Raw genomic sequence first — 17,933 nt, 5'->3', positions numbered from 1 at the left:
TGATGCTTTATTTACAAATGAACTAGGAGTACTGTCGTCTACTGATATTTGGGATTCAATTAGGGTATAAGCTATGACTTCCAGTTTCCTTTTTTGGGGGTTGCTTCTTTTTCTTTATCGGCTTTTCTTTCTTTGGTTAGAATTTTACAGTCGATTTTCCTTCCTTGGTACAGTAAATTCTTAGCAGTGCAGCCAATATTCCTTATCGTATTTTAACCATGGTTACTGTGAATTCTGAATTGTGTCTCCTGTTGTACTTGAAGGGTGTTGGTAGCCTCGCGCCTTGTGTTTGGTGATTCTCAAACTCCTCTTCCTTTGAGGTACCTTCAGTTTACTTATTTTCGCAGGCGGCTTATGAACACCTTTCTTAAATTGTTTCATGTTCGGAAAAATTTCTTTGCTGCTAATTTGCCTATTTGCGTGCTTAATGTTGGTGGCCTTAGGTAACCTCTGAATATTCCCGGGCCATTGGTGGAGCATTTGTGTTTGACATTTTGCTTTTGTCTGTGTAGAGCCTCCAGGGCCTCTGGGGGTACCGCTAAGTGTCTAGCTGGTTACCACTTTCCGTTAGGTTAGTTAAAGTGAGGGTGTTGGGTTTAATCTTGAGCCATATGTTTTGGTTAGATCTGGAATTTGCAGGGTTTTTGAGGATGTTCTTGTGTTCTAACTGGGTTAATTAGGGTTTTGGTCTAGGATATTTAGGTACTGATTCTGCTCGTTCTTAACTGTGGTCTCTTTAAAAAATACAATAATTTACTTGTGTTGCTTATGGCCTGCTGTTGGCTGTCAGAATTGGCTCCTGTTTAGAGCGGACTGTTAGTAATATCATCTGACCACGCCTTTAATAATCTAAATTATGTTTGCAATATGTGGTCTTATTAACGTGAGTCGGGACGGGAGATTGGCCGCTGGCTGCTCAAACACCAAGTAATAAGAAAGAGTTCAAGCAATTTAGTTTCCCTTAAGTGCCTCTTATTTCCCCTAAAACTCTACAACTTGCATGTCACTCGTATCTTCACCAGAACAGTTTGCTTATTCTCGCGTGTGTACTTAAAGGTGAAAGAGGCCAGTTGATGTTCACACAAATACACCACGGGAAATTTCTGAATTTTGTTACTCTTCGTGTTTTGAAATATGAAGTGCTCGCACGGGGTCAAAAGAACATTTAAATTATGAAATTGTCGTGGATATTACATTGAAACACTATTCTTCGTTCACTCACGTACTGCCACGATCCCAAACTACTTGCTTACTTACCTTAGGGCAGCTGCACAATCCCTAACTTAAGTCACTAGCCCCATAAACTGCAGTGTTGGATTCATTTGCTTCACTTCTCCAAAAGTGACCCACAAATAATTCGTTTTGCTTTTGTGTATCTTAGGTTTGGAGGAGAGTTCAGTATGGCACGCTGTGTTGCGCACTTTCTGGAGTGAACTGCACCAAAGGCCAAGAAGTCGTGGATGCTCATACATGTTAGTCACGCCTACATTTGTGCGATGTTCATTTGATTGGCTTAACCTTTAAAGTGAAGAAAAAAGTTGTTAAAATCCTGTTCCCAAAGTTTACCTCTTCAGTGTTGCGCAGATATTCTCAAATGGAAATGTTGCTCCGCATCCAGGAAGAACACTGTAGGCCATTGCACTTATACGCCTGCGGGGCTAAATCTTTGCGCGACAGTAAGTATACAAACCTGTATTTGCCTAGCTTTGCATCTCCCCCCCTTGCCAGTATTTGTGTTGTTACCACACACGCAAACCGAAGAACAATAACCACCACACACATATATGTGTCCGGTTCTCGTTTTGTTTGAATATGGAACCACCTTTTAAACAGATAACCAAAAGGACAACAAAGAAAAGTAGTACAGGGTTCGTAGGTTTCGTAAGCACAGGCAAGCCACCCCCAATCTAAAAACCCAAAAACAAAGACGAGAAAAGAAAAAATGAAGCCAAAAAGAAAGGGTACTTTTCTGTTGGCTGTTAGTCTTGGGGAGGACTATTTAGTAATGACTATGTATGTAAGTGTAAATATATATGTTTATGAATATAAATTTAAGCGCCTTTCGCTCTTACGCCGCTCCACGTGTACTTTAGCAAAATGCTGCCAACCACGGCAGGCCATTAGAAACACCTGAGAAAGCAATCGCCGTCCTGCAAGCTTCAGGGTCAGCAGTACGGCCTTTTCCAGTTTGAAGTACACGCAGTTCTTGTATGCTATGTGTAGTGGCCATGCAGTTGCCTGTACGCTTTATGCTACGCCAGACGACCATAAGCGCATCGACATGTGGCCTAATATTAGTCGAATTTGAAAAAAAAGTACCGCCACTTCAGTATCAATCCAAATAAAAAGGGAATAAAACGAACAAGCACACGAGGAAAATGAACCGAATTATTACATTTGTACTGATCAATTAAACGCGGCGAATCGTTTTTTGTGTGGCTCTTGCAGTGAGAGAGTACACGGAACAGTGTCCTACAAACAAGGGGGTCGAAAAACGCGCCAGCTTTGAACCGGTAATTTTCCACACCTCTGCAACAGTGCACTAAATACCATGTTCCATTACGTAACACCAGCAGTAAACATTTAAGTTGTTTTTGAGTCCCCAAAAAAAAACGCCACAACGGGTTAGCGAACATAATTACACTAGCAAGTTACGATCAATCAATGCTCGTCCGTTGCAAGTATGACCAAATTAAAGAGGACGATTAAACTGTCTTGGCTATTAATAGGTCCATAATTAGATAACAAAAAAAAAAAAAAAGGCACGGACTCCAAAATATAAAAGGATTATCAGGGTAGGAAAGCATAACGTCCGGGAAATCTAAGGAAATGAAAAGACACTACTGTTCAGGCTGCTGTTATTCCTTGCATGATGTCATAAGTAACTCCTTGACATGATTAGCAATAAATGAGGTTGTCCCCTACTCTATTATATAAATAACACCCCCACCCATTACCCATTTTCCAAACTGCCAACACCATAACCCTGATAAAACCATCTCTAAAACTCATAAATTCCTACCACCACAACATCTTCTTCATATGGAGCCTTATACATGCACACGCCCTTTCTACCTAGATGAAAGTGACAAAGCCCTGTTCATTGCAGGCTACATTGGATGGAAGGCAGGTCAAATCAATTGCAAAGAGGTCTTCACCAAAGTTGTTGTTGAGAAAGCTGTATCAGAGTACGGTGATACACCCCACCATCCAGCACTTGGTTTGAGGGAGGTTATGTCAAATGTATTTGATCGACTGGATCAGCCTGATAAACGGAATGTGGCTGAGGTTTGTAAGGCGTGGGCTAGGTTGTTTCTTGTGGGTACCAAAACATCGAAGGTGCTTGTTGATTATAACAGGCAATTAGTGACAGAAAATGTTGAGGGTCTAATCACAGCTCAACGTGGACATAAGGTGGTCCAAATGTACTGCGTGTGTACGGCTTTTGCTAATGATGGGGATAAATCTGAGTTTCATCGCCAACTAGAAAATGGGTGGTCAAGTGAGGAAGAGATGGAGGACAGAGAGGACTTATATGGGTGGGCTACTGAAGAATCAGGTAGTGAGGGGTACTATGATTCCGATTGTTAGATTCTTAACAAATGCTTGCTGGTGGTGGTCGAGTACTCTAATATTGGTCATCTAATATAAGTAATAGTATGTTTTAGAATTTGAAGTCTAAGGTCTTCTTATGGCATATGTAAATTATTCTGTGGTGTTAGCGGCGCGTAGGAACCCTGTGCTAGAAGTGTCTATTTTGTCCTCAGAACTTTAGTTTCCCGCGTTCTAACATTTTGGTCCGTCGTGCTTTCTAGAGCACAGTGTCCTTTATTTTGGTTGTTTAGCTGTGCTGGTGACAGTTGTAAATTATGGTGTGGTGGTTGTTGTCTTCAGATTCCCCGTAGGCTTAACCTGGAATCTAAGGCCTAATATTTTGTGCACTGTCAGGAACCCTTGTGTGCTATCGTTCTATAAATATTGTGGTTTTATGTTGTTCATAACTTGCCTGCCTATTTATCACTCTTTATTACTGCATTTGTTCTTGCTATAGTTTCTGCTGACTGAATGGTGCCGGAGCGTGGTGCCTTACGATATTACGGCCCATTTATTTTTGTGCGCGCCTGCTACTATGTGCGTTCCTGAGTTTGTCATAATTGGATTTTGTGGATCTAATTGCATTGTATTTAACATGTATGCTGGTTTAGGCAAATGCACTATGTGAAACTTCTTAAAGGATGGCAACTCCATTAGCTTTAACGTACACCTCTTGCATTGTCTCTGTGTTTTTGCATCATTCCAAACTTTCGTTTATGGAAAACCAGGAACTTTGCTGCCGTGCATGAACCTTGCCCTGCACACAGTACACCCGCATACCTGTGTTTGCTGCATATAGTGCACCACTGCCAAAGTTAAACTGTTTATTTAAATTCACCACAAAACCATGGTGACTCCGTTTATACATGGCTTTTTAAAGCCATGGTTCTCTAGACATAGCATTTGCCGCAAGGAGCGATAAATTTCGCTTTACATTCCAACATTCCCGCTTCTGAACTTGATGTGCCTCACAACCCCTCCCTAAAATGTTTTTTTGGCGGGGATGGAAAACTTCTGATATCGTCCTGGCTACGTTACTACTTCGGTAGTCAGCGTACAGTACCAAATGATAGGCTATATTCCTCCCTTAATCCCCACCCATCAACAGAGCCCGAACTACGTACCTTAGAAGTTTGGCGTGTTTATTATCAACTCCAAAAGTGGATTATTAGTATCAATCCGGCAACGTGACTGCAGAGCCTAACAAACATCCCCGCCCCCACAACCCAATACGTGCATAGTGCCTCTAGCCTCACTAAACTACCAAGTACGGTGGGTTTTCCCTTACTAGCGTGTGTGCAAGTACATCCGACTGTCGTACAACACCTAAAAAGTGCTTGCGGACTATCCATTCTAAATGGTGGGCAAGTTGCGATATTATTAGTTTTGCTATTACTACTACTATGGATAATATTATTATCATTATCGTTATTGTTGTATTTCTTATTATTACTATTATTACTATAATAATCAGTATTATTAATTTACTTTTTACCATGCTTAAGTTAATTACTATTAGTCTTCTTAGTACTATTAATATTAACAAAAGGAAAAAAAAATTGCTATTATTATGGGTGTTGTTATTTACGCTATTATTATTATTATTACTATTATTATTATTATTATTATTATTATTATTATTATTATTATTTAAATTTAACTTATTATTAATCTTACTATTATTATTATTATTATTATTATTATTATTATTATTATTATGACTATTTATTATTGTTATTATTATTTTTATTATTCTTATTTTTTTTATTATTATTATTATTATTATTATTATTATTATTATTATTATTATTCTTAATATTATCGTCATCACCATTAAGACTATTACTATTTTTATTTTGTTTTAACTCAATTATCACTAATACTATTATTGCTATTATGTTTGTTTACGTCTATTATTTTTTTTTCAAATATACTCTAGACATATCTCATTTGTGTGTCGACTTCACAAGGTTTGCATAACTTTACCTCTGGCTCTACGTTGCTGATAGACCACCTAACTACAACTCCTGATAGTAATATCGCCGCACCGTCTTGCAACCGAGACAAGACGGTATTGGCCACAACAATATAACTGCTTCTCCGACCTAGCTTTCAGGCACAACCCGACAATTAAGTAAATCTAAAAAAAAAAAAAAAACACAGAAATAGAGGACAGTAAATAATTGCTGAAAAAAAGGGAAAACACATCCCCAAAAAGGACGCCCGAGTTCAGGAATACAAGTACCATAGAAATTACATTAGAACTAGATGACACACAGCACTAAACAATGAAAGGAAAGAAAGTACCATGGTCATTACATTACAACTACATGCACACCAACTACATACACACCAACAGTACACTACAGTGGTACAAACCCCTGAATTGAGTAAGAAAAGAATGGGTTCCAAACAATAGCTTGTCTTTCCATTAAACAAGAGTGCAAATAATGCAATTGATAAGACATAATAGGCCATTTTACTTTAAAGCCTAACAAGTACTAGCAACTCAAATCGCCCATGATTTCATAACATCTATTAAGTAGGGTGTTCTTATACAATGTTACAAGCAATCTTGAGTAGGCAAAATTGGTCCTTTCTGCACTGATTCCGTCTACAAGTGTAAATTGTCACTGAAAAAAAAAAGGTCTGCTATGATCTTAAACGATCATACGGGTCAAACTGTTCTCATCCCCGCCCCAAGTTAAATAATTGTTTTCGCGCGCTTAAAATACATGCTTTATTGTACCCTATTATTAGTTGCAAATTTTCATGTGCCAATGCATTGTACATCTATATGCGGTAGTATCCTGGACAAGTCTCGTGTTTAAAGCAACACCACAGATTAGCGGACATGTACGCAATTTGTATCAATAGTCCCGAATCAAAATGAAACTATTAAACACATCTATTCCATGTTAACCTGTATTTTGCAAACATAAAAAAAGAGTTTTACATTTTTTTCCTTTTTTAAAAAAACAACATTGTGATTTACATTCTATGCCTAATATTATATTGTACTTTTTATAGATATATATGTGTATAAATATGGATGCCTAGCCTTTCAATTATTTTGTGTACTAATACTCTTGAACAATTGGGTAGAAATTAACAAGATGCAAGGGAGCTTCGACAGCATTGCTGGGCACACACCTAGCTCTTCCTCTGCCTCACCAAAGGTGTGTTATACCTATGTGATTAAATCTCATTCTTTGCTTTGCATTAATCAATATATACAGATTAACATATGCACTCCTGAATACTTGAAAAAGACTTGATATCCTGCAGTTAAAGTAACATTTCTGTGTGTCTTCGTGTTATTTGCTGTGCATATTATAGTTTCCTTATAAGTTGAGTGTGTCCTCGTGTTATCTGTTGTGTGTTAAAAGCCTTTATAGCCTGCATTATCTGTTACTTGTAGAATGTCTGAAAGCAATACATAACAGAGAAAGACATCTGAAAACTGCACAAACTTGTCTACGCGTTTATGTGTGTAGCGTGCTTAACGTCTAACTAAGAATGTAAGAATCTTAATAGTTACGGCTGCATGAAAGCCGCAATCTAAATTGATTTGCTTGAACCCTCTTGTCTGTGAACTGTAGTATTAAATTAACTTGTACTTAGAGTTTAAGAAGGTTCATAATATGTGCCCAAACAGGCCAGTTTAATCTACTGGAACACTACACTTGATTTCGGCTTGTAGGATTTCCACTCAAATGTGCACCCGGAATAAAATCTGAACTTTGTCACGGTGGTCATTCATACCGCGCGTTCAAGAATAATGTCACTGTATTGTTCCAGAACTAAAAAAAAAAAAAGGAAATCGGCACAATGCTTGACTGCAGACCCACAGCTAAGAGAATGTTATATACCCCATTTGCGTTTGAGCACCAAATTGTTCCACACAATAACCTGTTTGTTAACTTTGTATTTTGAACTTTATAGTTGTACAAAAAATAAAAATGGAAAAATCAAATTACTTTGAAGTGAACTAATAAATTCACAGGTCATAGGTCCTGGACCCATACAAGTTGTGGTCCCGTTTCAACCCTTGCTAGAACAGGTAGCAGAATGCCTAGCTTTCTCAAGCCCTGAATATCGTTATGTGGGCACAAGCAATAATAGCGTGTACCTTACAGTCTGCCAAGAGGGTGCACCAGTTGCCTACATATACACTGGCGGCCCAGCCTTGACGCCTGAGGAGTCGTGTGAGCACGCAGCTATGCAGGCTGTACGCGATCTGATGGTCAAGTACAATGTAACTGTCAAGGACTTCACCCACACCAAGAGGCTAATGTCTCAGAGGATTGGTGGCCTCTAAAGTTTGAAACGTTTAGAGTTAGAGGGCCTTATGAAGGGCAATACAAAGCTCCCACTGAATGAGGAACTTCAGGTAGTCTCACCAGGTCCAAAGAAGGTGGTAACCCTTGACTACGTAACACTGCTACGCCACCTGACCGAGAAATTCCCCATTCACTGCACCACATTGCAATCCCTACGCCATGCTCAAGAACGATACACTGCATTTATTACCGTGTCCCTTCCTGGCGTGATTAGTGGAAAAAAGGATATAGTGAGTGACTGTTTCAAATTTCCCGAAATTGCAAAACATGATGCAGCTCAGAAAGTAATTGAATATGTTACCCCAATACTTAACATTGAGATCATAGATGCAAACTATGATACTCCCGCCACTAATCGTTTCATTCTCGACTGTGCACTAGAGCGAGAAACCTATCTTGCTTCAAAGGCAAGGCTAACAGGCATAGAAGAAGAGTTTGAGCCATCATGCGTACTCCTTGAGGAAGGAGCCACAACTCCACGCGCCAAAGCTTTCCAGATCCCTCCACCTAATGGCCCGCCTCCACCTCCTAAAAAACTGAAACTGTGTTCAACCTGCGAACACAAATCCCATGTCCGACCTGCAAAAGCAAAACCCCCCGGTACTTTAGAGTTTCTAAACATGTGGAAGAGATGTTCGACCGTTTCAAAAAAGGATAATTGCATGCTATGTTAGAAATAGCATGAGAGAAAGGGGTTGAAGTCTGCAAAATGTTTGGTTTTGACATCGGCCGTTGTTCCGGATGTTAGTGTAGTTTACTACTTGTTTTTGCTTTATGTAGACTATAACATGATGGCACTATAAGATTGTGCCTTGCTTTATGTATTTTGGCCGTTAGGGTTAGTTAGTGTACTGTGTTTAGGGCAGTATGTCTTACCAGTACTCGATGTACTACTCTTGTTTAAAAATAAATTCTGTTTGACCCTGATTACTGTGTACAAGTCACCTGGTATATTTGTTCCTGAATACCATTTATTAAAGCACCCTTGGCCACAAAAAAAGGCACAGAACCGCTGAAAAGACACAATGAAAACACGACAACCGCTACGAATTAAACCTAAACACAGAGCAGGTCGAGGAGTGCAACTACAAAAGGAAAAAAAAATACAAATAACTCAATGAACCATCCAAGTATAGTGGCTACAAATGCGGCCTGGGCTGCTTTAAGCTCCCCTCACCGAACAAAACAAACACCAAAAAAAAAAAAAAAAAAACATGGTCGCTTTACAAGTTAGAGGTTACTCTAAAACCAGGAAATAAAAAATAGGTTAGTAACATTAACTACCTATAGCTGGTTAGGTTAACAGAAAAAACATTCTCCCTGAGGTTTCTTTGTTAAGGAAGGTTGTGGTTGATGCAGCTAAACTCGGTAACTGTTATGTGTTGTGTTCCTTGTATATATGTTGCATTTCACAGAATGCATTCTGCATTTATAGTTTGGGTGTCAGTCGTAGTTACGCCACTATGCCTATTCTCCCGGTCTGCTATTTGACCATTAGAGCAAACTAAAAGACAGTTGTACCTGAAAGACAGTTTCTTTAATACCTAGCTTTGAGAGCTTGATGTGTCACTCTAATCGCACGACGCTTAATGGATGGGTGTCTGGAATGTTTGCAGGTATACCTACACCCCCAATCCCCCAACCCACATACACATGCACCCACCACCAAAACTATCTAATTGTATTGAGAAAAACCTTTATATTGAACCATAATAACACTACTATTAACACAGGTCCTAATCCCTGCGCAGGCCTGCCTGCCAGCTGAGATTTGCACGCCAGGAGGTCAACCACCTGTAGCAGTTATGCGCGCAAAACGTGCACGAGAAACATTCCTACAGGCTGGTAGTCACAAAGCTAGGTATAGACTGAACCCTAAGTGCCTTTAGACTTTAAATTTATTGTTACAGGTTAACCCTTGCTATCTCTTGCAGCAACAAACTTGAGACCCCGCCACAACGGCGGCCCAGTAAGAGGCAGAAAGCCCAAGCCAACCGATTACGTATGTTCTATTAACGCTCTAAAATAATGTACCGTTTAATAGTTCTTATACACAACAAACCCAAAAACTCAACAGCTTGAGCATGCGGGATTAACAGGCTTACCGCTGGCACATGTTGGCAATCCATTGCCTATAGAACCACTCAAGCTGCCAGGAACTCAAGCTTGTACTAAATGCCGAGCCAAAAAGTTTGCATATGAAACGGCTTTCTCCTGCTGTGCTGATGGGGCTATTCAATTGCCAACAAATGAATACCCTCTAGAGCTGGTTAGACTTTATACTTCTCCTGATGAGGACGCAGTACATTTCCGAACGTTTGCAAGGATGTACAACAACCTCTTTGCATTCAGCTCCATAGGCGGAACCTTTAAAGCAACCACCTGTAACGGCATTTATGTTTTTCAACTCCATGGTCAGATGTATCATCACATCCCCACATTGCTTCCAAACGACGGTCGGCCAAAATACCTGCAACTCTACTTCTATGATGGCCAGCATGAAGCATTGAACAGAGCAGGTTGCTTCCCAGAGGTGAGGCCGGATATAGTTAACATCCTAATGCAAATTACCGAGAAAAATCCTTATGCACGATTTTTCAGATCTCTAAGAGAATTACCCGTAAACGAGAATACCCAGATACTATTAAACAGAAACACCATACTTGATCAACGGGTGTATAATGCACCCACGTCAGATGAGGTAGCTGTTATTTGGAGTGACAATTCGTCCTCAAGCGAATCCACCACTCCACACATAACTGTTACTGCAAAAGATAACCAGGCACACAGAATTATGCACTATTACGGCTGTTATGATCCCTTACAATACCCATTGCTATTCCCGTCTGGCGAGTGCGGATGGGTACAGGGCCTACGGAAGATCAATACAAGTGTGTGTGAAGGAGCAGTAAATAGACCGCCTGCCAGGAATCCCTTACAACTGGCACACACAGTTGAAGGCCTGTTAGAAGATGAATTATGCCGTATGTGAGCATAGGAGCATTGTTTAAGTAACTATGCATAGTCTAATTTACAGTGCAGCATGCCCACATACGTACATAGCTAATATGTCGTAAACATTTTGTGAACAGGTGCAGAACAAGGTTATGGTCCTAAGGATAAGGTTATATCATGCCGCCAATATTACAGCTACAAGTTACAGAATCGCCCTGGAAATATGCTGTTAAGAGGCGGTCGGTGTCTCCAACAATACATAGTTGACATGTACGTTAAGATTGAGAACACAAGGCTCGATTATTTCAGAAACAATCAAGAGACAATAAGAGCAGAATTATACCAAGGAATTATTGACACTGTTGGAAATGGAGAATGTCGTGCAACAAAAGTAGGGAAACGGGTCATTTTGCCTCCAACTTTTTTGGGTGGTCCTCGAGACATGAAAAAGAGGTATCTTAATTCAATGGCCCTGGTACACAGATTTGGGAAACCTGATCTCTTTATCACAATGACGTGCAACGCTGGCTGGCCTGAAATTAAAGACCAACTAGCTCCAGGAGAGGAGGCGCAAAACCGTCCAGATTTGGTGGCTAGAGTTTTCTGGGCCAAACTCCTAGCCCTTAAGAAACAAATTGTTGAGAAACACATCTTTGGAGAGGTGGCTGCTTATGTGTATGTTGTTGAATTCCAGAAAAGAGGCTTACCTCATGTTCATTTCCTCATAATACTTAAGGATGGATATAGGCTGAAATGCCCAGCTGATTTCGACAAGTTTGTGTGTGCTGAAATTCCAAGCACGACCACTCCTGCCTTACGCAAGACTGTACTTAAACACATGATGCATGGCCCGTGTGGCAAGTTAAATCCAAAATGCTCGTGTATGAAGCATGCAAAGACTCCTGATAAGTGCAAATATGAATATCCGAAATCTTTTTCAACTGCCACTACAACCAATATTGCTGGGTACCCGGAGTATAGAAGGCGGGACACGGGTGACACAACCCTGATTCGGAAACACAAACTGGATAACAGATGGGTCATCCCTTATAACCCGTACTTACTTGCTCTTTTCGACTGCCACTTGAATGTTGAAGTATGTTCAACAATGCATGCAGTTAAGTATCTATACAAGTATATATACAAAGGCCACGACAAAATCTCTTTCAGTGTCACGGATAGTGATGAACCTAAAACTATCGATGAAATTTCACAATTTCAGTCAGGGAGATGGGTATCTCCCTGTGAAGCAGCATGGCGGATCTTTGGTTTCGATCTATTTGAGACCCACCCACCAGTAATGCCCCTCCAAGTGCATCTACCCAACATGCAAACGATACGCCTAAGGCCTACTGATAACTTGGCAAATATTATCGCCGATGAAAAGAAAGCACGCACTCCACTTACTGAGTTTTTCAGGAAAAGTGCGACTAAAGGCTGCCCGAAACTCTTATATGGCGAATTTACAGAACACTTTCGATGGGACAGCGGGACTAGAACTTGGGAAGAACGCAGAAACAAGGTTGTCGTCATTGGCAGGCTTGTTTTTGTGGCACCAGCTGAAGGCGAGAGATTCTTCCTCAGGCTACTACTCCTGCACATCCGTGGGCCTACGTCCTTTGAGGCTTTAAAGACTGTTAAAGGATACATGTGTGCAACATTCCAAGATGCAGCCTTGCGGCATGGTCTCCTAGAAGAGGAAGACGCAGCTGATTTGTGCATGGCGGAGGCGTGTGCAGTACAAATGCCTGCAGCACTTAGGCGCCTATTTTCGACCCTGCTCATTTTTTCACATCCAAAAGATCCATGTTTGCTATGGGAAAAACATTATGCGTCATTGTCAGAAGACTTTAGTCACAGATACCCAAACCAGCCCCAAAAAATATGCCAAATGACAGCAAGGGCAGTGGAGCGGTACATGGAAGCAATGGGAAAAAACATGGCAGCATTTGGTTTAGACCACCTAGATACATGCATCGATGATGAGTTAAGACGTACCAGAGATATAGTTGATGCACTTGACGCACCAATTCCTGACGACTGTAAATTGTGTAAGGCACAACTTAATACCGCCCAAAGAGAAGCGTTCACAACAATTATGGAACATGTCCAGGGGGGGAAACCTGGCGCGTTCTTCGTAGACGGCCCAGGTGGCACTGGTAAAACGTTCCTATACAACGCGCTCTACGCTGAAGTACGTCTTATGGGGTTGATCGTTCTGCCAACAGCATCGTCAGGCATTGCGGCTGCAAACATTCCTTCTGGGAGGACAACCCATTCACGGTTCAAGATCCCTCTTGAATGTGAGGTCTCGCTAGCATGTGACGTTCCGAAGCAGAGTAGCCTGGCTGCATTGATTATAGCTACAAGCTTGATAATATGGGACGAGGCCTCGATGTCCAAGCGCCAGAATATCGAGTCTCTTGACCTTCTCCTTAGGGATTTGTGTAACCCGGAACAATTATTTGGGGGTAAAGTTGTAGTCTTCGGGGGAGATTTCCGGCAAACGCTACCAATATTGCCCAGAAAATCCCAAAGAGAAGTCGTCGAAGCCAGTTTGGTGAGTTCCCCTCTTTGGCCGCAGCTAATCAAATTCAGACTGACTGAAAACATCCGTGCTCAGACTGACCCTGAATTTGCGCTTTTTTTGCTTTCACTGGGCAATGGACAACTGCAGACCAAAGAGCATGAATATATTGAACTTCCTGCTGGACTTGTGAAGACATTGGAGGCGAGTAATGCAAACCCAATCAATGACCTGGCGTCATTCGCATTTCCAGAACTCGACAATAACACCACATTGGATTCAAGCATTTTTTCAAACCGGGCGGTGCTAACACCATTGAATGACGATGTAGATGCCATCAACAGCGTACTCATTGACAAATTCCCAGGCCAACCTGTAACCTACACAAGCCATGACACAATGTTAGATGACAACTGTGCAGTATACCCAGCTGAGTTCATCAACAAGCTGAACCCTGGTGGAATGAGTCCCCACGAGCTTGTTCTCAAGGAAAACTGTCCGGTAATTTTGATCCGGAATCTCCAACCATCATTTGGTTTATGCAATGGCACCCGCCTGGTTTGCAAGCGATTCTTGCCAAACTCGATTGAATGTGTAATCATGACCAGCCAGCATACAGGGGACCACGTGTTCATACCCCGTATCAAGCTTCGGCCAGGTCCGTCAACTAACTATCCATTTCAATTTCAAAGGAACCAGTTTCCTTTAAAGCTCAGCTTTGCAATGACGGTAAACAAATGTCAAGGACAAACTTTAAGCCAGGTTGCTGTGTACCTACCGTGACCATGCTTCTCTCACGGCCAACTTTATGTCGCACTATCTAGAGCTAGGAAAGCAAGTCAAGTAACTGTCTTTGCAACTCCAGGCCCAGAGTCAGTTCCGCCAACATTTATTAAAAACGTAGTGTCTTACGATGCACTTACTCTTGCTGAAATTATCTAGCAAAGTTATCAGTTCTAGGTAAACAAATATTAATCACTTCTTATGCCTTCACATTCTCAATTTCCATACTCCAGAGATTATAATAAATCGCACCTAATATGTGGTTGGGGCTACGACCTTTGTAGGTTAAAGAAGACTAGGCGTGGCGACTATGATGTCCAATTTTCTTAGCTGCACGCTATGTGGTGGCCATGCAGTATACAGACAAGATGGCGACATAAGGCCAGGTCTGCTTCATTTCCCACGTCCAACAGTCGTCACCGGTGCCCGCCTAATTGCACCGTAACGCATCAACTCTGTGCTACAAACTATTTTACAAAGTTTGTTTAGTTCTCCTTCGAATGTTTTAGATTTTCTACCAAGTGTTGATATTCAACTAGCTTATTGAGGATACTTTTTTTTAGGCGGGGTTGCTAGCACGCCAAACAAACGATGGATAATCTCGTACCGTATCTAACCCAATCCACTTACTTCTGTCTTAGTAAATCCGCAAGTCCCCCGGAACCAAACTCCTTAAGTAATAGTCACTGGAAGAACAGCAACAAACCCGAGCAACAACTGGCAAATAATAGGAAAAGCGAACTAAATACACAAATAAAAAAACAAAAAACACTTATGCCCTAGGAAATTGCCTGTACTAAACTTCTTAGAAGAAAGGCTAGGCCATGTGAACAATAGCAAATTCAGAATTGTTGTCCTTTGATTTTGGCACAAAGACAAAAAACAAAAATATAAAAGGCCAATTACTAAATAACAAGCTAAACAAATTTAGGATGATTGATCAAATTACTCATCAGATTCAATCTTAAAATAGAAAATACAACAAATGACTGAGACACCTTAAAATGGAAAAGAACAACAAATGACCGGGACAGAGGGAGTATATGGATAAGAAGTTTGAATAGTTGAATAATAAGAATATTACTGTTGCGTTGTGATAGAGGTTATTTCGGCCATAAATTAATACACAAACAGGAAAAACAAAAAATAGCTTCTACGAGGCTGGAAAATTTGATAACTCATCCTAAATTTCATCATTATTTTGAATATGAGCCATACCCTATAGTTAAAAGCACATGCAAAACACTATACAAAAAAACAAAAAAAATTAATACACTCAATAGTCTATTGTCACAACTCTACTTTATGTACTCCCTACAGTACAAGCCATACCCTATGTTCCCAAAAAAAAAAAAAAAGTTGTACAACTGACCACTTCTCAATTGTTCCCTCCAGAAAAAAAGATCAAACACCTTATTTTGCAGAGCAAGTTTGGGAAATTTGCAGATAGGCTTCACTGCTATACCAGTTTCCTAACACGGTGGTATATTCTAGGTATGCTCTTCAAACTATTAACCTCTCCTTATATTATTTCCACATTTAGATTCCAAACATATTCTGGCAAATCCGTCAGAGTATAAATGATACTAGAATTTAATGGCGTTAGTGTATTGAATGTTACTAAGTTTCAATTGTGATTAAACAGAGATACTTGTATGTTACAGTAGTTGAGTTCTTCAAATGTTTACACTCACTTTGCATTGGTTAACTTTATGGATGCACTTCTTATGTTAATCAAAGAAAACAAATTTCTAGCATCCCCATTAATGAATGCAAATTATGAAATGTCAGGCGTGTTTGGAAGGACATGCCGACAATAGAAAAGTACTTGTTACTTAATCCAATGTAATTGTGGTAATAATAGTACATTATAGTAATGATTCAAGTTTATGTGGTCAATATCGCAACTATAGTTGTCATCTGAACTGCAGTTCCCTTAAAGGTTTCAGAATGTTCACTTGGCAATTTAAACAAAACAAAATAATAGTCTGGAAGGTATAGACAGGAAGGAGTGCATTGGAGTTTATTGTGCTATTATTTGAGAATACCATTCTTACATATTTTATGTTAACTATTGAACAGGGGAATATTATGGCAGACGGTAGGGTGTACTTAGACTCTCTCAACAGTAACAGCACGAATTATAAGGTGAAAGTCAAGGTTGTTCAGAAGGGGAAGCCCCAAAGGTCTGCAAGAGATGTTCTGTACCAAACCGTGGTTCTGCAGGATGATAAGGCAAGAACTTTTCAATACTAAGACCGTGCTTTTTTAAATATGTCGATTTACTACACAACTTTTACTAACAATCAGTGTTACCTTTGGTAGATGGTGTGCTAGATACGCGTATATGGCATGTTTATTTTGATTATTTTCTTTTATGTGTTAACACAACCTTAATTGCTGATTTATTATGTTTTAAAGACCTGCGTTTTAACTACTGTTTTAAGGCGTTCTGTTATTTGGTTTTCTATGACGGAAAAACTGAAAGTGTGTGTTTAATGTAACATGACATATATTTGCGCTCTTAAACACGTCCTATGAACATGGCGCTAATCCTGTATTTGTACGGCTAATTTGTTTTGGAATATCTTCCATAAATTACCCCATATATGTTTACTTATATGTGCTGGCTAACTAAAAGGCCAACGTCTGCAGGGGAATAAAATGCGGGGCACATTGTTTGGGGATCAAGTGTCGGGGCACGTAGACGCCCTTGTCTCTAATGGGGTTTATGAGATTGCGAATGCTCCCATTAGACCATTGCCAGAACAGTATAGACGGGATCCAACTGAACTGCCGTACACAATAGGTTTTGGCCGTCAGACATTCATTCACCCACTATCTACACCGGAGGCATGCCTGCCAGAATACCTATGTGTCTCTCAAGTACCAAAGACGGCCACGCAATACGACATATTTGGTAAAATTTATTTATGAGCAGTCGGTCACGTACGCTTCTTTAATAGTACATTTGCATTCATTTGAGTAATGAACCTTTCAGATGTGATTGGAACACTACTATATGTGGAACCGCTTGCGCGGGAGGTAACCACTAAACAAGGTCGTAAGAACAATGTCAGAGAAATGATCATCACTGACCACGGGTAATCTTTTCATAATATTCCTTTAATCGGTAGAACTCTTATCCCACCTTAGTGTTGGGGTTGGTGTCCTTAACAGTTAGTGCAAGGACTTATAAATCTCTAAAAGGATCAAAGGGCATACTTTTGGTATTATTATCAGTTGATCCACGTTTATCAATAACGGTTGGCTTGCTAGATAAGTTTGACGTTATTGTCATACTGATGGCGGTGATCAACTGGTCCCTAAAAGTCACACCTATAGGATACGTTTGAGAGATGTGACGGTATGAAAATACAGTCATGTAGATGCCAAAATTGACTAACCAGTTAGTCCGAGTTATTTGACTAATAATTAGTCAAAATGTGATGTTGAGATATTTTATTTAATACGGATTAAATAATAATGGCTAAGGCGAATTAAGCAGTTAATTCGTAAATTGAATATAAGCGTTTTATATTTAATTAAATGTATATTGAATGTAATTATACAATATCGTCTTTGTCGGACATGTATTAATGTTTCAACTAATCCGTATTATTAGTTGATGCTTTAATAACCGATAACCGATGACGATTTATAACTAAAACCGTGTCATATACATTTAGCACATTTCGGGTCGTACCATGAGTTAAAAATAAGAGAAAGTG

General features: G+C 40.1%; 1 protein-coding gene across 1 annotated transcript; it reads left to right on the top strand.

The window, feature by feature from the left end:
* The first annotated feature begins 9,526 nt into the window (after nt 1–9,526).
* LOC141595108 (uncharacterized) lies at nt 9,527–17,310 on the top strand. The gene is made up of 8 exons (XM_074415082.1): nt 9,527–9,553; nt 9,671–9,782; nt 9,872–9,939; nt 9,982–10,921; nt 11,030–13,920; nt 16,285–16,437; nt 16,858–17,122; nt 17,204–17,310. The coding sequence occupies exons 1-8, from the start codon at nt 9,527–9,529 to the stop codon at nt 17,308–17,310; spliced, it is 4,563 nt and encodes a 1,520-aa protein (XP_074271183.1).
* Nucleotides 17,311–17,933: the final 623 nt, after the last annotated feature.

The sequence above is a fragment of the Silene latifolia genome, chromosome 8 (assembly GCF_048544455.1).
Source record: "Silene latifolia isolate original U9 population chromosome 8, ASM4854445v1, whole genome shotgun sequence".
NCBI classification, from domain to species: domain Eukaryota; kingdom Viridiplantae; phylum Streptophyta; class Magnoliopsida; order Caryophyllales; family Caryophyllaceae; genus Silene; species Silene latifolia.
This window is presented reverse-complemented; position numbering and strand designations above follow the sequence as displayed.

What these genes read in the sequence shown, in the direction of transcription:
- LOC141595108 (XM_074415082.1), top strand. Translation starts at nt 9,527, where the DNA reads ATGGATGGGTGTCTGGAATGTTTGCAG. An exon ending in GGTGTCTGGAATGTTTGCAG is followed by an intron (nt 9,554 to 9,670) that starts GTATACCTACAC and finishes CTATTAACACAG; the next exon opens with GTCCTAATCCCTGCGCAGGC. An exon ending in GTTAGAAGATGAATTATGCC is followed by an intron (nt 10,922 to 11,029) that starts GTATGTGAGCAT and finishes TTTTGTGAACAG; the next exon opens with GTGCAGAACAAGGTTATGGT.